A 23910-nucleotide genomic window follows, 5' to 3' on the forward strand; every position below is an offset into this window, starting at 1 on the left:
GTCTCAGGTTTAATTTTTAACATGGTAACATATCAACAGATAAAACTCACATGAACAAAAGCTCTTTGGGGTCCTCGAAATTTTTAAAGACTAAAGGAATCCTTAGAGCAAAAAGTTTGAAGACTGCTGCTATAAATCTTAAAATGTTAAATATTCTGTTTTTTGTATGTGTGAGTGAAGAAATAGGTGCTTAGACTTGAAACTGTGTCAACAACTTAGCAAAGTAGTAACTGATTGTTTTATAGGCCTGTTAATGCACTGTTTTAAATGTTTCTTTTTAGCCTCTGCGACTTGATATCAAAAGAAAGCTAACTGCTAGATCTGATCGAGTTAAGAGTGTGGATTTGCATCCTACAGAGCCATGGATGTTGGCAAGTCTTTACAATGGCAGTGTGTGTGTTTGGAATCATGAAACACAGGTAGGAATTTTTCAAGACTTTATTAGAAATAAAATACTATGTTAGACTTTTTATAATGAAAGAGAAGAAATAACAGAATCCAGAAGCTATATACAAACTGCTTTCTCAAATTGGTACACAGTATTTTAAATATGAAGGAACTAACATGTATGAAGGGATAGTTTATAGGAGAAACTGTCCTGGGTATGTATATTTAAATACACAGTATTTAAATATAACAACTCTGACTTAGGTAGTATTAGCTTTTTTTTGAAATTGAGAAAACTGATGCTATTATAGGATCACTTGTGTTAGAGTATTTAATTGTTAATTTCCCATTCAGTAAGTATTGTGTCTTAAGAATGATATTTTAAAATTTATTTTTTCCCTTAAATGTTCAGTGTAATGATATGCAGATACTTCTTTCAGCATTATAGATTATATCAGGGAAATATTTATAGTCAGCTTTTGATTATACACACATCTTACAGATTGTCTGCCTAGATGCTTGACTCATTCTCTTTCACCTGAGTAAATAACATATCCTTCAGATTAGTTTATCTCATATTTTCCAGTCTTCCTAGACTATATTTAAGAATACAAAGCATATAGTTAGCACTATACCATACATTTGTGTCTAAAGTTAAGTTCTTGAAATCCAGGTAAAATTGACATTTGAGGAATTTAAAATGGCAAAATAGGATCAAGGAACCAAAGCCAGAAGTAAACCTAAAAACACCTTTACACTTTTATACTCACTGTAATGAAATAAAATTGTCTGTACACTAAAATCATACCCTGTGTGAGACCTGACGGTTTATAAAACTGTTCTCACACTGCTGTAAAGAACTACCTAAGACTGGGTAATTTATGAAGGAAAGAGTTTAATTGACTCACAGTTCCACAGGCTTAACAAGAAGCACGACTGGGAGACCTTAGGAAACTTACAATCTTGGCAGCAGGGGAAGGGGAAGCAAGCACCTTCTTCACATGGCGGCAGGAGAGAGAACGCGAAGTGGGAAGTGCCACACGCTTTTAAACCATCAGGTCTCATGAGAAGTCACTATCACGAGAACAGCAAAGGGGAAATCCACCCCCAGGATCCAGTCACCTCCCACTGGGGCCTTCCTCTAATTCGACATGAGATTCGAATAGGGAAGCAAATCCAAACCATATCATAGTCCATCAGTGAGATTTTATACAAATTAACATTTTGTTTTCTGCTGTATCCCAGAGCCTAGTAACATTACCTGGTACATAGTAAGTGCTCAATAGTTTATTTGTTCTATGAATGAATAATACTCATTTCACTTATCACTAGTTCAGAATTTCTGTTCTTGGCAATTTCAGATCTTGTGAAATCTTTTTGCTTTGATGCAAATGACCATTTTTTCCCCCTTTTGGTTTAGTTCTTTAGATGTTTAAAATATTTCTGATTTTATGTTTAACAGATATGTTGGTGTCTCTCTCCTTGATTATTCCTAGGGATTCTCTCTTATCAGCTACATTTACCTGTCTCTCAGCTCTATCACTTGACTGTCCTATGTTCTAAAGCCCAGGCATACTTTTCTTATCTTTCTCTAGGCTTTATTGTAATATATCTCTGCTTTATCTGCATTTCCACTTTGCCTCCTTTTTCTCTTCTATCTCTACCTTTTTGTGCCATATAACAGGACCATCTGCTGTACCCTTTCGTAATTCATCTCATTGGTAATTTCACATTTAATTTCCTCATTTTATCCAAGAATGGAGGTTCTGTGAGGACAAGGATTACCCTCATCTTGTTTCCCACTGTTGGTCCAGTGCATGGGGCACTACCTGACACACTGTCAGGCTCAAAGTAGATACTCAGTAAGTCTTTGTTCAATGATTGCTCTGTCTTTGGTTCTCTCTGTTTTTTCCTCTGTGTTTATAGCACCAACAGGAGTTATTTACCACTCCTATATTGAGAGCAAATTCTTGAGAGAGCCAAAAACGTTTTTGGAAGTAAATTCAGATGTATTTGAATTTCAAATATGGAGATATTATATACTCTTTAAGTTGGTACATGTAGTGGTTTAAAAAACAGTATTTTAGGATTTGAAGCCACTTGCTGATTAAATTATATAGGCGAGCCTTTTAACCATGCTGAGCCTCTGTTTATTAATCTAAAGTGAGGATGAAATTATTGCCTTCCCTACATCACAGGATTGTCAAAATGATCAAATAAAATTAGATAAAATTTGCGAATGAAACCTATAAATTACCGTGTAACTATTAGTCATTAGACATACTTTCCTAATCTACATTGAGCATTTGTCTATATTGCATATGTAGCCTTTCTTACTCTTCATTTGCATCAGTCATATCCACTAACATGGTCTTGAACCTTGGCTGTTTGTTCTGCATCTGCTTTATTTTTACTGCTCAGCAGATCCCTGGGTTTGTTGTCTCCTCATGAGCTTTTGTGGATTTTTCTGCTGTGTTATAGATTGCATGTTCTGTCTACTCTCAGTGTATGTATCATAGTCAGCTGGTAGTAATTCTACAGGTTGGAGATGAAGTCCCTCTTCATTCAGCCTGTGTCTAAAGAATCGTTGAACTGTGTCTTGAAAAGCCAGAATAGGCTCAACAGTCCCTATTACTTTTTTAGCACACATGGTTAATGAGTCAGTAAGATTATATTGTGTTTCTTAGTTATTTCATTTTTGCCATCTGATACAAAAAAGGACTGGAAAATGATAGTTTGACTTTCAGAATTTTAAGAACAGGCATCAAAGAAGGAGGACAAAGAGGTAGCATTATTTCTCCTTTTTAAGGAGGGTCTCCTAGTTTTCTACCTTTATGCTATATGTGTAATTCCATTCTGAGCAGCTCGGAGGAACAAATAAATCACTGTATTTTCATATTTTACTAAAAAGAAATAACATTTATATGGAATCATATTGCCAAAGCATGCAAAAGAATTATACCTTATTCATGAGTCACTTTTATGGGTTTCAATTTCAAAAAGACTGACAAGGTGCAGTGGCTCATGCCTGTAATCCCAGCTCTTGGGAGGCTGAGGTAGGTGAATCACTTGAGGCCAGGAGTTTGAGACTACCCTCGCCAACATGGTGAAACCCCATCTGTGCTAAAAATACAAAAATTTGCTCGGCATGGTGGCGCACACCTGTAATCCAGCTACTTGGGTGACTGAAGTATGAGAATCACCTGAACCCAAGAGGCAGTTTGCGGTGTGCTGAGATTGTGGCACTGTACTGCACTTTAGCCTGGGTGACAGAGTGAGACTGTCTCAAAGAAAGAAAAAAAGAAAAACTAAGAGCTAATTCATTCAACAAATACTTATTAAATACTAATTGTGTGCCAGCCATTGTTCTAGCTTCTGCATATACAGTGCGAAAAATATACTGCCTTCGGAGAGCTTAGCAGGAAAGATTGTCACTAAACGTAATTATGAGGTGCTACATTATGAAAGAGAAGTACAAGGTTCCACGGGTGGGTTTTCAAGGCAGAGGGAACAGGAGGAGAGACGAGGCTGGGAGTAGCCAAAGGTGAGGCTGGAAAAGGGAGGGAAGGGCTGGATCACAGAGGATCTGGAATATCATCTTGTGGACATTTGCATTCTCTTGTTTTTAAAAAGTGTTTTAATTTGGAATCTACTAAAAGACAATTGGTCTTGTTAAAAAATTTAAATGTTAAGCTTTCATATTTTAAGCCTGAGAATATAAAATGAGAAGTGATTTTAAAAATTGGATGTTTGAAATATAGCAGAGTAGATTTTGTGGTTATTTTCGAATAGCTCAGTTTGTGTATTCTTGTTACACTTTAGACACTGGTGAAGACATTTGAAGTATGTGATCTTCCTGTTCGAGCTGCAAAGTTTGTTGCAAGGAAGAATTGGGTTGTGACAGGAGCAGTAAGTAATTAATATGAATCTCTATTCCCATTTTCTGAGTTGGTCAATGATTATGTAAATTAGTTGCAGGATTTTGATTACCAGTTTGTTAATTACAGCAATGTTTTGCAGCATAGACTTCATTTCTTGAGCCTGTAGTAGTATTTTTGTGTAATTGATAATAGAGATGATGGTTTTAAAATTTCTGTTTCTAGGATGACATGCAGATTAGAGTGTTCAATTACAATACTCTGGAGAGAGTTCATATGTTTGAAGCACACTCAGACTACATTCGCTGTATTGCTGTTCATCCAACCCAGCCTTTCATTCTAACTAGCAGTGGTAAGAGATGACCTCTTTTGATCATGTGTGTCTCTTTGGGTAATTCATTTTCATTCACTGACACATGCTATTCTTTAACCGCTGTTACAAATAGAATTCTAATTCCAAGCAGCCTTTAAACCATTTAGATCCATTACTGTGCTATTGATGCTGCTTGTGTTTGTACTTCAATGAGATATCAACTGTACTTAGGATTTGTATAATGATTGCTCCAATTCCTGTCAGAGAAGACCTGCAAGTTTAGATGTTTAAATATCTGAACAGAAAGGTCATTTACATATTGATGAGTGAGTTTTTGGCAGATTGCCATAGACCCTAGTCAGTTGACTCTTTGTATTTAAACTAGTTTGGTCCTTGATATTATGTATAAACAGTAGATAGACCTCTTGGAGGACTGGTAAAAGAAGTAACACTGAATTGGTAATAGCTCTTTGAAATGTTTCTAGACTAAAAATTGAGAACTAATTAAAAACTTTTTAAAAACCAGTCTTGTCAGGGCAAATGCTTGTTCTCTACATGTCATTGCTATCACTATTCAGTCATGCTTAGATTCTAATCAAATTTTTATTACTCTTTTGCTTTCTTTAATGCCCACTGAATTTTTAAGTTTTTTCACAAAATTTTTATATTTGCTATTTTTAATCTATTTTGTCTCCACTTTTCTGTAGAGAGTTAAATGCATTTTTAAGATAAGCATTTTGAAAACTCTGTTCGGTTTTGATTCTATTTCTGTAGGTAGTGGATTATGTGATTTGTGTTAGGTTTGCTTCCCCTGAAGACTGTGTCTTAGTTCTGAAGTAAAAAAAATATGGAATTAAAACTAACCTGAGACTTTCGTTTGGCCTAGATGACATGCTTATTAAGCTCTGGGACTGGGATAAAAAATGGTCTTGCTCGCAAGTGTTTGAAGGACACACCCATTATGTTATGCAGATTGTCATCAACCCCAAAGATAATAACCAGTTTGCCAGTGCCTCTTTGGACAGGACTATCAAGGTAGGGTGTTCACATTGTGTGTCAGTTATCATTATTAGTGAACTATACTTGCCTTAAGTGTTTTACTGTTGACTGGCCAGAAATTTACCCATCTTAAAAGTTTTTCTCAAAAGTCTATTTTGAAGTCAGAATAGGACTTCTCATTTTAATCTAAAGGACCTGTTCTGTTTGGAAAAATATTGTGGCAACTCCGTGCTCTTAATGAAGGAGCATTTTTCTTTGTGGAAGCAGCATGTTATAAAAATTTTTTAGGCTTTGGAAACCCAGAATAAGAAAATGCCAGTATCTTTTCTAGGTTACTACTTTCTTCTCCTTTTAGTGTATTCATTATTGACTTCTGCTCATTGTTCATCTATTTTACATTTAAATTCCATATGCCTCTATTCTCTCTTTCTTATCCATTTCACCACACTGCTGTCTGTTATCTTTCTAAAACACAGAATACATCTTGTCAGTTCCTGATCTAAGGATAAAGTCCAAATGCCTTAGTGTGGAATACAAGGATTTCCAAGACTAGCCTGGGCTATTATTATGCGACATCTCCTACTGTCTACTCACCATCCTCTAGAGAGGCCATGAATGTTCACAAAACCTTACTTTATTGAACTGTTCCCTCTACCTGCAGTTCTCTTTGTTTTCCTGTTTTGATATATTTTCCTCCAGAGAACTACTCGGCTTTTAAGGCTTTGCGCAAATATTTACTCTGGAGGAGCTCTTGTCAGACATCCACTTCACCTCTAGACAAAGCAAGTTATGCTTATCGCTTCCACTGCTTTTTGCCTCTGTTTCAGCCTTTCTCAGATTGAATTATAATTACATCTTTTTGGAAATCTTTCTCCCCTGAAATGCTGGATTTGGAGGGTAGAAACTATGTGTCACCTGCTTCCCCCACACATTCAGTAGCAAACAGCAAAGCGCCTTACCTGTCCTAGATGCTTAATACATGTTGCAGTGAGTGCAATCATGCTCCTTTTTTTAATCATAATATTTAAAATAGCTCCCTATGCATAGACTTAAATTAACTTTTGTTAATTACACATTTGCTTTTACCTATGTAGCACTGTTACTAGTTTTCCTTTATGTAAAATGTTATGTGTCCGAATATCTTAGGGCTTTGACTTTAGTTATTTTGCCTTTCATTGGATTATCCTTGCTTTTTTTTTCTTATTTTCTTTTTCTTTTTTTTCTACCAATCAGCATTATATCCTTGTTTTTGACATAGATTAAGTTTGAAATTAGTTTTAAGCTTTTTTACTAAATTAGGTTTATCTTGAGAACAAGAATTGTCTTCAGTTCCAGTAAAGTTTATTTTATACAGTAATTGATAAACATTTGTTACACATCTTTATACTCCTCACAAGGCACCCCATATCGTGGGCACTCAGTAAATATTTGTAAAGATAAAGCTTAATCTTGTGCTGTGGTAATTTTTAACCATTTTCTACATTTTAAATTTTTAATTAAGCAGTAATTATCTCCTTTTTAATATATCTTTATTTTTATGTATTTATTTATATATTTTTGAGTTATGGTCTCTGTTGCCTAGGCTGGAGTGCAGTGGCATGATCACAGTTCATTGCAACCTCCAATTTCTGGGCTGAACCGATCCTCCTGGCTCAGCCTCCCAAGTTGTTAGGATTACCTACGTGTGCCATCATGGCCAGCTAACTTTTTACTTTTTTGTAGAGATGAGGTCTTGCTGTGTTGCCCAGGTTGGTCTTGAGCTCTTGTGCTCAAGTGATCCCTTCCATCTGGGCCTCCCTAAAGCGCTGGGATTACAGGTGTGAGCCACCATGCCCAGCCACTTTTAATATATCTTACTAAATCTGCTTTCATGAGCTGTATATTAAATCTCTAATAAAATAATTTCATACCCTTCAAGTAGTATTTCTCAAAGTCTTAAACACTTAGATTCCTAGACTTCACTGTGGATTGACTGAGTTATAATCTCTAGAGATAAAGCCTGGAAATTGGTGCGTCCTTTAGAGAACACCATAGTGATTTCACCCCCTGAAAATTCAAGTAAAATGAGAAAGAACAAAAACCAAACAGGTTTAAAAATAAAATTTCATAGCTGTTCTCTCCTGAGCTTTGGCATTTTACATAATATGTCAGAAATGTGGTGGATTTGCCTTTTGAAAAGCAAGGCCCCATATTGACTGGCAGGTGCTGTTGCTCTCTGAAGGTGTGGCAGTTGGGCTCTTCGTCACCAAACTTCACTCTGGAAGGACATGAGAAAGGCGTGAATTGCATTGATTACTACAGTGGTGGGGACAAACCGTACCTCATTTCAGGTGCAGATGACCGTCTTGTTAAAATATGGGATTATCAGGTACAATTTTTCATAACCTTCTATATGTTAGATATGTCTCTTACTACTTCTTATAGGACAGTTAAGACTTTGGTTGTCGAAATCTGTTCACAGCATAATAACTTAAGGTATCAGTATTTGCACCTAAACTGTGTTCCCAGAATTCTCCATAAAAATGAAAACAATGCATATCAAGATTTTAAAAATAAAGTATCAGCATGTACATATTTCATTTCATAACAGCATTTAGAAATTTTAACATTTTAATGTTGAATTTTCCTCCATAATCTTCATTCTTATTTGTAAGCCAGCAGATCAACAAATACCAATCATTTTGCCACACAGAACTCTTGTAAACCTAGTTATGAACTCTTGTTAATATGCGTCCTATCTCTAAGATTTTCTTATATTTTGATATTTTTTTCACAACAAAAGTTCTCATAAGCAATTAATAAAATGAGGCCTAGAAAGTGAGTTTTACCTTGAAACATTTTCAAATTTGTACTTATCCAGAATAAAAATATTAAATGCTAAAGCAGTACTGTCTACTTAGCCAGTGATAGTTCGTGTGAGTTTTAAGGGGAAAATCTATTATCCTGAGAATTTGAGGGAATAATATTCAGATGAAAGCCTGCTTGTTTTTTTTCCCCCCTCTTTAAATATGATAGTTATATTTACATTTATTTATTTTATAAAATAATTAGATAAAATATATGTACAACAAGATCATCCTTGTTTCAAATTTCTGTATTGGATATTATTTAGATTGTCATAACTAATTACTATCGTTTATAATGTATCTATACATTGAGGAATTTAAGGTTGTTCTGGTTACATGGTTTTCACTAATAAGAAATGTTTTCTATGTCTTGATTACAGAATAAAACATGTGTGCAGACACTGGAAGGACATGCCCAAAATGTTTCTTGTGCCAGCTTTCATCCTGAGTTGCCAATTATTATTACAGGTTCAGAAGATGGTAAGTTAGAAGGGTATGTTTATTCCCTGTGTTGGTAACTACTGAGTGGGCATTTAAATCAAGTAATGTCTCTGCATTGTAATTGGAGATTTCCAAGGATTTTGATTGAAGTACTAGACTTAAGCTGTAAAGAAAAGAGTAAAGGGACATTATTTTCATCAGCATCATTATCATCATTCTCATGTATTTTGATTCTGTCACTTAAATAAGAGGACCATCAGATGTCCTAGAGAAAAATTGAAAAAGCATGTGCTTTGGAGTCAAACAAACCTGTCAGGCTGTTACTTCATGAATGTGTGGTTTGGGCAAATTATGAAATGGAAACACATATATCCACTTCGTAAGATTATAGTGAGAAGAAATCATGTGTTGAAAGCATCTGGCACATAGGAAACACTACCCAGAAAATCCGGTTATTATTTCATGTTTAAAATTGTAATTCTTAGGTTTTGTTTCTTGTACATTGTCTGTTGTTAGTTTATATTGCTTTTTAAAAACATTTAAAGACAGTAGATCAAAAAAATTGGTCATTAAACTGCCGAGAAGTGTTATCTTTTTGAATAGAAAGACTTCCATGGATGTCTTTCACCTGACACAGTTTATTGTCAGATGTTTGAATCAAAAGGGAATATTTACATTGTTGTTTTTAGGAACAGTACGTATTTGGCATTCAAGCACCTACCGGCTAGAGAGCACACTGAATTATGGAATGGAGAGGGTATGGTGCGTGGCCAGTCTAAGAGGGTCCAACAACGTCGCTTTGGGCTATGATGAAGGGAGCATCATTGTTAAGGTAATTAAACTATCCCTCTCACTAGGTGGACATAGGTAAAGCCATTTTCTTTGTATTTTAATATTGTCATCTTCCAAGTCACCAGTTTTGTAAAACTGGCACTTCTTTCATTGAGCACTAGACATTAAGCAATGAAGATTTAAAGTGGGAGAAAGAAAACAGAGCTCTCTGTTAGGTAAAAAAAAAAATCTGTTTTATTATGCTTTTATTCATTTTTCTTTTCTGTCTTTTTTGAGACGGAGTCTTGTTCTGTCACCAGGCTGGAGTGCAGTAGTGTGATCTTGGCTTACTGCAGACTCTGCCTCCTCAGTTCAAGCGATTCCCCTGCCTCAGCCTCCCAAGTAGCTGGGGACTACAGGTGCACACCACCACACCCAGCTAATTTTTGTATTTTTAGTAGAGATTGGTTTCACTGTGTTGGCCAGGATGGTCTTGATATCTTGACCTCGTGATCCTCCCGTCTTGGCCTCCCAAAGTGATGGGATTACAGGCGTGAACCACTGTGCCTGGCTTCATTTTCCTTTTCATTGCTGAGAGCTGTTTGTCTTTCTTTCAGCTTGGTCGGGAGGAACCTGCCATGTCCATGGATGCCAATGGAAAGATAATTTGGGCCAAGCATTCAGAAGTCCAGCAGGCCAACCTAAAGGCAATGGGAGATGCTGAAATTAAAGATGGGGAAAGATTGCCACTGGCAGTAAAGGATATGGGCAGTTGTGAAATATACCCTCAGACTATTCAGCACAATCCTAATGGGCGGTAAGCCATCACCAAAATTTGTCTCTCAGCTTCTGTGTATGTTAGAACAGATTTGCAGATCCACAGTCCACTCTTAACTTGTGGTTGGCATCTCTGATCATTCCTCTGTGTGCTTTTGCCCTGGCCCCACAATTCTCAGCACAGCTGCAGGTAGCCATGCCAGTTGAACAAGTTGGCATGAAAGATAGAGCATGTTTGCCCTCCTGGCCTTGTTCTATACCACACAATTTTGAATAGTTAAGTAGTACTGTTTACTGTTATTTCACATGCATTGAGTTTGTGTTCTTGTGTGCTCCTTTGAGGGCAAGTATGTCTTATGCTGAGACTTGGTAGGTGCCCTCTCTAAATGCTTGCTGACTTATTGCTCTTAAGAAGAAAAGCTGACTCTGAGATGTGTGTCTTTTGAAAAAGCTTTGAGATTGATAATAATCCTGTTTCTTATGTGTAATTTGAACTGTGAGTTGAACTTCTCCCTTAAGATTTGTAAGTCACCAAACACCTGGTGAGAGAAGAGTTTCTAGCACAGTTAAGTCTAAACCTGTGGAGCTTTAAATATTATTTTACAGTAGACCTGGACATCTTGTAATGCTGTCCTGAGTATTAAAAAGACAAAAAATACAAACCAAGTATGCCGCCTCGTTCAGTAAACAGTATTCAGAATTATTTGTAACATAAGTCTCTTATGAAAGTTAAGAACGCATTATGAGTATTTCCCTTAATATCATAAAACATTTTTTGCCATGAGTTTTGCCTTTGGCAGTCTTTCGATACCAGCCTTTACAGTGTTATAAATAACTTTAAAGAGAGTTGTTTTATATCCATTGGGAAAATTTTAGTTGACTATGCAGCATTCTGTTTTTACTCATTATTTAATTGTTAAAATATATTCTGTGTTTTGATAAATTTAACAGTCTTTAAAAACTGGAGTGAGATATTTTTATTCATTTGAATGATCTGCTTTAAAATGAAGATAGTCTTTGCAATAATATAGTGCCTTCCTGTGGTATAAATGTCATGAGCAAAATGCTAGGCATCTTGGTGCTCAACAAGTACTGGTTGAATAATTGGAATCCTCCTCCCTTGCATCTTCAGCCATTCTCACCTTCCTGTCTCCAGTTGCCTTTATTTATGAGAAGGCTATTCCAGTAACATTTCAGCAGTAGTGCCATATTCATAATTTACTTTTTGATTTGTTGGCTAGAATTTTTCTTGTAACTTTGTATTCAAAGATATGCATAACATTTAAAAGATGTTAAATTGTAATAATGAACTAAAATAACATTTGTTATTAGAATTCTTTTACCATAACATGAATTACTGTTTCTTAACTTCTATATGTCTTTGGTCCTCTGTACTTCCCTCCCTGGCTTCGGTGATTTCTAGGTTTGTGGTGGTATGTGGTGATGGGGAGTATATCATCTACACAGCAATGGCATTGAGAAACAAGAGCTTTGGATCTGCTCAGGAGTTTGCATGGGCCCACGATTCTTCAGAGTAAGTTTTGGCTGTGTGATAGCCAGCTTGCCCTGATTGCAGATGTGTTATGTGCTGCTTGAGAGACTCGAGGCTTGATGTTGCCTGTGCTTCTCCGTGTTAAAAAACAGTTCTCACCAGAGCTGTCCGTTGTAAGATTAGAGTCAGAGGCAACTATGTAGCCTGAGCTGTCTTTGCCCTTTCTTTGTTGTGTGTTGAGCTAGCTCGCTCAAGCTGATATAATAATCCCATTCCTGTGGGGACCCAGCACCCATTTTGTTGATGAAGCCCATGGCAGGACCTGTTGCTTTATGAGCTTAAGGCACAGTAGACCCTCAAGTCTGCTTTGACAGGCCTTGGCGTGCCCTTCCTATCATGTGGTGTCCTGAGGTGCCACTGCCCCTTTATGAGCTACTTGGGAGAGATGTTATGGTTTGATCATTTTGATGAGAAATTTATTAAAACTTATTTTCCGTGATAGTACCCACTGCCTGTTCTTAACTTACTTCTGTCTGAATTCAGAGTGTTCATAAAATGTTCTCATTAAAAGCAGGAAAGATGGTTTAACTCTGGCTTTTTTACTAGTCATTGGCTCTGGTTCCTTTCTTTATTCCTGTTTAGTGCATGTAATAAACATTAGGGGTTTGGTGTTTTCAGACCACACAACTGAATTACATTACAGTTTTTTTTTTTAGTTTTGTTTGCCCCACATTTTATGTTTCATCTTGCCCCCAACAGTGGGGTAACTTAAGCCTCGGCACTGCAAAAGAAGATACATTCTAAAAAATAACAGTAGATGAGAGGTATGGAATTGTTCTGATCTTTTCATAAATTTCCTAAGTACACTTATACAGTTTTGTGTATTCAAAGGTACTTTTATCTTAAGCAAAGTTGCAGTTTATGAATTGCTTTCTCTCACCAAACCTTCCTCTGTTTTGATAGTTCCCTTTTTTCAGCGTTATCCAGCTAAGACCTTGCTCAGCATCTTTCCTGTCGTGAGCAAAGCCCTCATCACATCACTTCCTCACACAATCTCAAATATCTAGTGATAGCCACAGCCCCTTTTTTCAAGGCAGAGGTCTGAATATAAGCAGTTTCCTACGTTGTTGCTGAGTATGACTGACTAATGAGCCATTTGTCACGGTTATTATTTAAGTCACCCTTATTGAGGTATAATTTACAGAAGACAGAATGTACCATTTAATTGTACAGTGGTCCCCCTATCTGTGGTTTCCCTTGCTGCAGTTTTAGTTACCCACAGTCAACTGTGTTCCAAAAATATTAAGTGGAAAAGTCCAAAAATAAACAACTCATAAGTTTTAACTTGCCCAGTGTTGTGTGTTGCATGATGAAATCTTGAGCCATCCCACCTGGGACATGAATCATCCCCTTGTCTAGCATATCTATATTGTATATGCTACCCATCTCTTAACATTATAGGAAAAACATAGCATATACAGGGTTCACTGCTGTCTGGAGTTTCAGGTATCCATTGGGGCTTAGAACGTATCCCCCATGGATAAGGGAGGACTGCTGGTCATGTCAGTAGATTTGGGCAAATGTATGTAATCCTTAACCACCAACACAGTCAAATGAACATTTCTATCATCTGCCCAAAATCCCCTTGGCTCCATTAACAGTCAGCCACAACCACTACCCACAGATTCCCCAGTCCCATCAAACACCAATCTGCCTTCTGTCACTATATGGATTAGATTTGTCTTAAGAGTTTCATATAAATGGAATCATACGGTATGCACTCTTGTGTCTAGCATCTTTTGTTCAGTATGTTTTTGAGATTCATCTATATTCTTCCCTGAATTAGTATTGTGTTTCTTTATTTGCAGAGTACTATTTCTGAATACACCATAGTAGTATACGAATACACCATAATTTGTTTAATCATTCAACTATTATGGACATTTGGGTCATTTTCAGTTTCTAAAATGGTTTGTAAGCCCTAGTAATTCATGTCATACACAGTGTAAAACCCTTTTATCATTTCTCCAACTGTAAGGAGTTCTCTGATCTCTTAGGAAAACAGTACATCAGAGAATCTTCAAATACTATTTTATATTTTTGCATAATTATTGAAAAATATTTGAAGATATTTCCAACATTTGGTGGAATTATGATTTAGTATATAATATGTTATATTTGCCTTCCCTTTTTTCTCCCAGGTATGCAATAAGAGAGAGCAACAGTGTTGTAAAGATATTTAAGAACTTTAAGGAAAAAAAATCATTTAAACCAGATTTTGGAGCAGAAAGTGAGTGTGGTCTACGTATGATACATTTTTAGATGCTTTTTAATGGCTCAAAAATGCCTAAGCAAAACTTTTTTTATGTTCCCTTTAGGTATCTATGGAGGCTTCTTACTGGGAGTCAGATCCGTAAATGGCTTAGCCTTCTATGACTGGGACAATACAGAACTCATAAGAAGAATTGAAATTCAGCCCAAACATGTGAGTTTCCCCTCCATTGTTGTTTCTGGAATATTTTTGTGATGAGTTCTGGGTCCCTAAGGCCAAGAAGTGTCTTTTGTACTCTGCTGTCCCTCTTCCATTGTCAAAAGACATTTAAAATATAAAACAGCACTTAGAATTTATATAACTTTTTATACTTTTGAAATATACAATGTCTACGGCCTCATTAGGATACCACAATCCTGATTTTCTAGGCAGTTGAAGGTAAGTGGGAGTGCCATTTTGACAGAAGAAAAAAAACATGCTTTGAGAACAAGAAGTCAGAGAATTCTTGACTTGGAAAGGCCTTCTTCCACATAGTTCAGAAAACCTTTTCATATGTTTTGATAATAGCTGCTTGAACTTGAGGTGCCATCTCCAGTGACAAAGCGTTTGCCTTTAGAACTGCCCACTGCTTTGACAGTTTCCACTGTCAAGAGATTATCTTTAGAAACCAACCAGCTGTCCTGAGGTCTGGGTTCTAGAGTATGCATTTTCTCTCTCTCTCTTTTTTTTTTTTTTTTAATTGTACTTTAGGTTCTGGGGTACATGTGCAAATCATTCAGGATTGTTGCATAGGTACACACATGGCATGTGGTTTGCTGCCTCCACCTCACGGTCACCTACTTCTGGCATTTCTCCCCATGTTATCCCTCCCCAACCTCCCCAACCCCCTGCTGTCCCTCCCTTGGCCCCCACCCAACAGACCCCAGTGTGTGATGCTCCCCTCCCTGTATCCATGTGTTCTCATTGTTTAACACCCGCCTATGAGGGAGAACATGCCATGTTTGATTTCCTGTTCTTGTGTCAGTTTGCTGAGAATGATGGTTTCCAGATTCATCCATGTCCCTACAAAGGACACAAACTCATTTTTTATGGCTGCATAGTATTCCATGGTGTACATGTGCCACATTTTCCTTGTCCATTCTGTTGTCGATGGGCATTTGGGTTGGTTCCAGGTCTTTGCTAATGTAAACAGTGCTGCTGTGAACATATGTGTGCATGTCTCTTTATAATAGAATGATTTATAATTTTCTGGGTGTATTACGCAGTAATGGGATTGCTGGGTCAAATGGAATTTCTATTTCTAGGTCCTTGAGGAAACGCCACACTGTCTTCCACAATGGTTGAACTAATTTACACTCCCACCAACTGTGTAATAGTGTTCCTGTTTCTCCACATCCTCTCCAGCATCTGTCGTCTCCAGATTTTTTAATTTATCAGATTCATTCTCCATCCATCTTTGATCCCTAGCTGGTGAGGAGTTGTGATCTTTGGAGGAGGAGAGGCTTTCTGGTTTTTGGTGTTTTCATCCTTTTTGCGGTGGTTTCTTCCCATCTTAGTGGCTTTATGTACCTGTGGTCTTTGTAGTTGGTAACTTTCAGATGGGATCTTTGAGTGGATGTCCTTTTTGTTGATGATGAAGTTATTTCTTTCTTAGTTTTCCTTCTAACAGACCCCTCTGCTACAGGACTGCTGGAGGTTCTCTCCAGACCCTGCTTGCCTGGGCATCACCCACAGGGGCTGAATAACAGTAAGGATTGCTGCCAGTTTTTTCTGTTATCTTTGTCCCAGAAGGGTACCTGCCAGATGTTGGCCTGAGCTCTCCTTTATGAAGTATCTCTTTGGGTATACAAGGGGTCGGGGAACTACTTGAGGAGACAGTCTGTCCCTTAGAAGAGCTCAGGTGCTGTGCTGGGAGCTTTGTTGTTCCATGCAGAGCTGCTGGTTAGGTACTTTTAAGTCTGCTGCAGTGGAACTCATAGCCACCTCTTTTCGTAGGTGCTCTGTCCTAGGAAGGTTGGCTTTATTTATAAGTTCCTGTCATGCTGCTGCCTTTTTTCATAGATGCCCTGCCCTGCACAGAGTAGTCTAGTCACAGTCTGCCAGCAGAGGCGTTGCTGAGCTGCTGCAGGCTCTGCGCAGCTGCTATGTGAACTGCCTTGGTAGTGGTGGTCACCCTTCCCCCCACTGAGCTGGACCATCCTGGGTCCAGCTGCACTTGCTGCGAAATTCTCAATCCAGAGTGTTTCAGATTACTTGTTGTGTGTGAGTGGTATCTGCCAGGCCAGATCGCCTGGCTCCCTGTCTCTCTGCCCCTTCCCTTTCAGTTGATTGGGTGGCTCTGTCTCCCAGGTGTTGCAGTTGCCAGTTGAAACAGCTGCCCAGATTTGTGTGAGTTTCTGTGCGCCAAGCCAGCATCAGCTGAAACCACCATGCTGAAAACTCGTGGCACTTTTCGGCCCAGGAATCTCCTGGTCTGTGGGCAGTGAAAATTTGTTTGGAAATGCCGTGGGCACTCACACTCTGCATTGTTCCTACTGGGAACTGCTCTCCAGAGCTGTTCCTATTTGGCCATCTTGGATCCCCAAGCATGCATTCTTAATGGGTGTAAAAATTGGCTTGGGGGGTTTACTTTTATGAATACAGCATAGCCATACATACGTATATTCATTACATATGTATAAACATATACAGCGTATATGTGGTATTAAAATTTCGCTGGGGGAGGTGATTAGAAAAATGTCCAGAAAGACTTCTAGGGAGGGTGAGTGAAAAATGAAAAAAAAAAAAAATGATAAACACTGTTCTAGAGCAATAGGAAATAGACTATTGGTCCTCTAAACTGTAGCACATTGAGTGTTTACTGACAGCTCTCTTTTCCTTTTGGTCTTTCCATTGCTAGGCTAAATAGCATAGCTCTGCCCTGGCCACCCTCCCAAATAATACCACATAAAATTGTTAAGTGAATACTTATCGTCTTGATATAAGAAGATAAATGTTGTTAGAAACCAAGTATATGCAGTTTGTCATATCCACTCACAAATCCAAATCAGTTGTCTATGATTTTGTTGTGTTGCAGATTTTCTGGTCTGACTCTGGAGAGCTGGTCTGTATTGCTACTGAGGAATCATTTTTTATCCTTAAGTATCTGTCGGAAAAAGTCTTGGCTGCACAGGAAACACATGAGGGAGTTACTGAAGATGGCATTGAAGATGCCTTTGAGGTAATTGCATCAGCACAACTTTTGCTTTTAGCTTTGTTTTTAAATGATTTATAGTCTTACAACAGACTTTACTGATTTTAACATTTAGTTATAAATTACGTTTGGGGAGACAGCATTTAAGGGTTTCTGGTGAAATGTGAAAATTAAAATTGACTCAGATCAAAATTTGAAAATATGTTTAAAAGAAATTTGTGCTTTGATTTTAAGAATTCTTTAGACTTACTTTGATATCTTTCAGTAAGGAAATTGTAGTTGTTTTGGTCCTAAGACTATTTAGCTAGTGATTTAAATGAGCTCCCAAATGGTAAATCATTCATTGTGCAGATGTCACAGATTTTGTGAAATATTTAATATTTCATTTTCATGTTTTGAAGGGTCTAAGTTTAGATCAGTGTTCTTTTAGATCACAGTTTTGACCCAACAATGAGAATTCATATTATAAATACTAATTTAGGAATCTGTTCTTTTTTTTTCTTTTTTGAACCTAAGAGTTAAATTGGGTAGGAATCTGTTCTTAAATGAAGAAAGAAATTCCAGCCAGGCACAGTGGCTCACACCTCTAATCCTAGCACTTTGGGAGGACGAGGCAGGTGGATCACTTGAGGTCAGGAATTTGAGACCAGCCTGGCCAACATGGTAAAACCCCATCTCTACTAAAAACATAAAAATTAGCTGGGCGTGATGGTGGGAGCCTGCAGTCCTAGCTACTTGGGAGACTGAGGCACAAGAATCACTTTAATCCGGGAGGCGGAACTTAGCAATGAACAGAGGTTATGCCACCATACTCCCGTACTCCAGCCTGGGCGACAGAGACTCCATCTCAGGGGGAAAAAAAAAAGAAAAAGAAAAGGAAAAGTTTTCTTTCTAGAAATAGGAAGGGTTTTACTTTGCATTTTTTTATTCTACCATATCATCCTCAAATGTATTCAGCTTTTTATTGAGAAATTTCTAATGTTGGATAAAGTAATTATTGTCTTTCTTTCTGCAGGTTCTTGGTGAGATTCAGGAAATTGTGAAAACAGGGCTTTGGGTAGGCGATTGCTTCATTTACACAAGTTCTGTGAACAGATTAAATTATTATGTTGGAGGAGAAATAGTCACCATTGCCCATTTGGACAGGTAGCTGAGTTTCATTTTGCATTTGTCCTAAATTTTAAAGTGTGTTTTTTAAGCAAAATCTGTTGCTGGCTTGTAGCAATAATAGGCTGATTTTTCAGTATTATAGCTTTAGTAGGTTGCCTATTAACCAAAATTGTATTAATCAAATGGGAAGGTTTTGAGCACGAGGCAGTTTGTAGGGGTATGTGTTTGTGTAACTGCAGATTTGAACTTCTAACTTGGTTTCTGTTTCTATTATAGGACAATGTATCTCCTAGGCTACATTCCTAAAGACAACAGACTTTATCTGGGGGATAAAGAATTGAACATCGTTAGCTATTCCCTGCTGGTTTCGGTCCTGGAATACCAGACAGCCGTCATGCGGAGGGACTTTAGCATGGCTGATAAGGTCCTTCCTACCATTCCAAAAGAACAGAGGACCAGAGTTGCACACTTTTTAGAAAAGCAGGTAAGAGGTTTTGTTTTGTTTTTTCTTTTTGTTTTTTAAAGCTAGCAATTTGAAAGCAAATTAGTATGGATTTGAAAAGCTTTATTTCTTAATTGCCAACTCATTTCCTATGGCAATGGAATTTCTCCTGTGAGTTTAAGGCACTTGTTACAGCATGTCATACACCCTTCATACATTCTTCCTTCTCCTTTCACAGTGCCCCCTTTAAATGTTGGAGGTGACTTATCAGTCTTCTTCTGTGCACCTCTTTTCCAGTCTCCTGATATTTTCATTTCTACACTGCATTTTTCTCTTTATCCCATCTACTTTTTAAAAAAATAGTGATTAAAATACATATAGCATGAAATGTACCATTAGTGGCATGCCTTTTTCTTAATGTAGTGTTTTTTAAGCAAAGTTACATATGTGCAAAGCATAAAATAAGTTTTGCAAGGTTTAAGAAAAAATCAGCCCTCCCTCCTTTTTCCTTCCTAATCCCTTGAGGTAATTATTTTATCTGATTCTTTGGTATTTACTTCCATGTTTCTAAATAACATGTAATATAGCAGTTTCTTCATTTCTTAGCTTTAGGCATTTCTTGTGACTTCCCCCTCGGTAGATGAGGATTTCACTTTCTTTCATTCCCCTGTGTCTACCACATACACGCCACTTTCCTATCTTTATCCTCTCAGAATAGTTCTAATGTTGATTGATCAGTACTCAAATGTTTACATTATGGCTATGTAATCACTGCTTACAGGTGAACCATGTAGCATATTATCTAGCTTTCCTTTCCTGCAATTGTTTGTTTCCCTTAGAGTTTATAATTGTCTTTTTCCCCACTTTGCTAAATTTTCTATGTACCTGTGGTTAATCCTCCCTGGACTTTGCTGGTTCTTCAGATGTCCTGAAGATCTCCTTTCAGTTTGTTTAGACTCCTTCAGACGACACTGGTTTTCCGGCTATCTTCATGGATTTCCCCTCACCATCATGTTGGGGCTTCTTTTGCCTATCTCCTGTTGGATCCATTGTTTTCTTAATACCCCTGTCTCCCTTCCTGCTTTGCTCCCTCATTTTGGGGGAGCATGCCCTTCAGCAGTTTCTTGAGAAAAGGGTTGTTAATGGGAGATAAATTGTTCTGTGACTTTGAATCTCTGAAAGTACCATTGTTCTACTCTAAAACATATTTGACCAGTTAACTGGTATAGAACTTTGTTAGAGGTAATTTTCTCTCAGAATTTTGAAGGCATTGTTCTATTGCCTTGTAGTTATTGTTGAAGTCTAAAGCCGTTTTTATCCTTCATTCTTAGAACATGACCTGGTTTTTCTCTGTAGAAACTTTCTGAATGTTGTCTCTGTTGTAGTGAAATGTTATAATCATGGTGGGCCTTGGTAGGAATCAACTTTCATTCATTCTGCCGGTTATTAGGTGAGCTTTTTTAATAGGAAACTCATGTCCTACATTTCTGAAAGATTTTCATGAATCAGTCTGTGGAATTTCCTTCCTTTGTTTTCTGTATTCTCTCTGTCTGGAACCATTACTCAAATCTTGGATGTCCTGCACTGATATTCTTATTCTCTTTTAAAATCTTGTTAATAGATAAAAGTTTCTCATTTCTCTACAGATATGAATATTTTTGTTTTCAGATTTTGAAGTTTTCTCTTCCGCCTATATGGTACGCTTCCTTCAAGTTCCTTTTATTACTTCATTTTGATCTCCATCTTGTCTCTTAGTGATTTTCCTCAAGTATCTGATGTCCTTGGGCCCTCATTTAAGAGTGAAGGCCCAAGCAGCAGATCAGAAGGTCTGAATTTGTGGGTGGGCATATTGGGGTTTGGACTTCATGATATCTGGTTGGCCCATTTGATTAGAGAGTCTCAATGTCAGTATCTTTAGCCAGTGAATTTTTGATGACTTTCCATTTATGTAATGAATTTAACAAGCACTTAAACAGTGGTGCTAGGCACCGTTCCTGCTAACATGTAGCCCTCATGGAGTTGACATTTTAGTATTTTTAAGTCTTTTCCCTTGGGCTCAGATTTTACTGAAAAGCTCCCCAATCACCATCTTTCTGGGGTCTCAGTAGAAGATAGCTTGGAGTGTCAGTATTTAATATTTCATTGAGTCTATGTATCCATTTTCATAATCTCCTGTTTTCCTTTGATACTCCATACTTCTTCCTCCAGGCATGCTTGGAATCTCCTAGTCTAGAGACCCTTTAGTTTGCCCTCTCCAAAGCATAAACCTGCCTTTGTTTGTCAAGAGGTGGGAGAGGGAGCGGATCTAGAGTTTCCAAATGCTTTTAAGGCACTTTGTTTTTAGCACTACCATTCATGAGACACACTGGGTGTAAATCAGATTGTTTCTATGCTGTTCTCACTCCTGATTCAGTATTAGTTTTCTCTGCTGTTTTAACAGAATGTTTATATTCATCCACCAGCTTTCCAGCTTCCAAACTTTTGTTACTGTTTCCTCTCCCTTTCTATGTATCCTTGGGAGTTCATACCTTAAAAAATATATATATACATAATCTCTTTAGTGTGATTTTATTAGTAGTAGAGAATTAGCGGAAAACAGAAGTATGTATATTTAGTCCACCTTATTTCATCTGCTTTGCCCTTGGCTGTATCTGACTAGTTCCAGATATCTTTCATCCTCCACTCTTGGGTTTTATGTTATCTACATCAATGCTAGTGAAGAAAAGTAACTCCAGTTATTTAGAATGTCTTATTTACATTGTATTCATGGATGTATGGGGACAGAGTGGCAGCCTGTATAAGCTGAGAAGTTAAAACATTTCAGACTTGACGATAAAGCCATTCTGAAAATACAGCCAGACAGAACCCAAGTTGTCCAGCTTCTCAATGTTGACTATCCTGTAAGTGAATATTCTCCCTCAGTCTGGTGAAGAGGTAAATTATCCCTGAACTTTTTGTCTAACACATTACATACCAAGAGCCGAAACTCTTGCCCAAAGGGCAGACCTCATCAGTACTGTTTGTCTTGGAGGAGAAGCTAGTTTAATAATTCCAGTAGCTGATTTAAAACAGTGGTCCCCAACCTTTTGGGCACCAGGGACCAGTTTCATGAAGACAGACAATTTTTCCACAGATGGGAGGGAGTGCGTTTCGGAATGAAACTGTTCCACCTCAGATCATCAAGTATTCGAGTGTCATGGAGCTCGCAACCTAGATTCCATCAGATGCATAGTTCACAATAGGTTGACGTTCCTTTGAGAATCTAATGCCATCACAGATCTGACAGGAGGCAGAGCTTAGGCGATAATGCTTGCTAGCTAGCCCACCCACCCACTGCTTACCTGCTGCTATGGGGCCTGATTCCTAATAGGCCACAGACCAGTTGGGAGACCCCTGGTTTAAAAGCTTATTCTTAATGCCTTAATGGAGCATTGGAAGGAAATTTTAGACTTCCTGTCTTTTGGATACTTGCTAATCAACTGGACTTGAGACCAACAATAAAGGAATAGGTATTGACACCTGATCAGTGACAGGACCTGAATATACGGTGTTTGCTATGACCTACAGATGATAGAAAATTGAAAGGTTTTATATTTGACTTCCTTTTCTTTGCCCATTTACTGCTAATAGTCTCATCTGCAAAAAGGCATTGAACTAGATGATCTCTACATCCCAGCCTAGTTGCGTAGATTACCAACAGCTAAGTTTACACTGCTGTGCCTAGTTTTGTTCTTTTGAAATGATTGAGTCAGCTTTGCAAAATTCCTTCCTTTTTGACACATCTGTTTATATTTACATTTCCAGTTTTAAGTTAACTTGAGTTTAGCATTGGCCAGCTTCCATTAGCCTAAAAAAATAGTAAGAATTCTTTCACTGAATATTTTGTCTGCCAGGTTTATTCTTACCAGACTCCTTAAGTTTTCCATCTTCTCATTAAATAGTGGGGTTTCTAGTTTGAGAAGGAAATGATTTGCTCTGTGGATGGTGTGCATTGTAAATATGTACAAAAAACATACATACATTTTTGTATGCATAGATTACATACATATATATATATATATATATATATAATTTTAAAAAATCTGTTTAGGGCTTCAAGCAGCAAGCTCTTACAGTATCCACAGATCCTGAGCATCGTTTCGAGCTTGCTCTTCAGCTTGGAGAGTTAAAAATTGCATACCAGTTAGCAGTGGAAGCAGAGGTATGTACTAATTCATGATTTTTCATAACTGATGGAAAAGTCAGTAGGTACTTGTATGTGTTTGGTGTAATGTTTTGTTATTAAAGTTTTCCCAAATGCAAATAAGTGGCTCATTTTTGTGAAGTCATTGTCTCTCTTTGAACTTTTCAAAAGATATGTTAAACTTTGCATAAGTTAAATTGATTACATTGGAGATATTCTTAGCACTCTAAGAAAAATTGTTTTCATATCTTATGTGAGATCTATTTTGCAGTATAAGGAAAGATGTAAAACAGTATGTAGACTAGTCTGGAAAGTCTAAAGAGTACAGACCTAGCAGTAATTTGCCAGTGTCTCAAACTAGCTAGAAAGATAGATACTGGTTTTAAAAAGGGGTTTTGAAAGACAACCCAACCCTTTTGTCTTTTGGTGTTGAGTAGAGCAGGCAGTCAGAGAAGGATAGTGCTGCTTTGGTGGCACTCACCTTTTGCAAGGGATGCCCTTAGCACATCTGGTCTAAATGGGCTGTTCAGGGAGGCTCAAATGGGAGAAATGTTAATACCAGTTTTGTAATGATATTTTTACAGATCTTTGCTCCCAATTGTGGTTTAAGAGTAGCATTTACTGGTAAATTAATTTTAGATGTGCAAAATAAATTTTAGCTATGTTAAGATCATCTCAACATGCAGCATTTTGAGTTTTGAAAAGCTACAAGTGAAACATATTACTGTGAAATACCTAAGGACATAAACAGTTTGGTACATTTTTAAAAAGTAGTATTAAATCACTTGTTAAAATAATTGGAATCT

General features: G+C 37.4%; 1 protein-coding gene across 1 annotated transcript in view; it reads left to right on the forward strand.

The window, feature by feature from the left end:
- COPB2 (COPI coat complex subunit beta 2) overlaps positions 1–23910 on the forward strand; it is a 33005-nt gene that overhangs the window by 5484 nt on the left and 3611 nt on the right. The window contains exons 2-16 of the mRNA XM_032264958.1: positions 282–419; positions 4210–4296; positions 4491–4617; positions 5465–5613; positions 7799–7945; positions 8804–8903; positions 9554–9696; positions 10253–10452; positions 11836–11946; positions 14106–14194; positions 14283–14389; positions 17253–17396; positions 18385–18515; positions 18756–18963; positions 23012–23122. Coding sequence (XP_032120849.1) covers positions 282–419; positions 4210–4296; positions 4491–4617; positions 5465–5613; positions 7799–7945; positions 8804–8903; positions 9554–9696; positions 10253–10452; positions 11836–11946; positions 14106–14194; positions 14283–14389; positions 17253–17396; positions 18385–18515; positions 18756–18963; positions 23012–23122 — 1992 coding nt within the window. The remainder of the gene's footprint in view (positions 1–281; positions 420–4209; positions 4297–4490; positions 4618–5464; positions 5614–7798; positions 7946–8803; positions 8904–9553; positions 9697–10252; positions 10453–11835; positions 11947–14105; positions 14195–14282; positions 14390–17252; positions 17397–18384; positions 18516–18755; positions 18964–23011; positions 23123–23910) is intronic.

This window comes from Sapajus apella, unplaced genomic scaffold (genome assembly GCF_009761245.1).
Source record: "Sapajus apella isolate SASKATOON/1434 unplaced genomic scaffold, GSC_monkey_1.0 scaffold4, whole genome shotgun sequence".
Classification (NCBI taxonomy): Eukaryota; Metazoa; Chordata; class Mammalia; order Primates; family Cebidae; genus Sapajus; species Sapajus apella.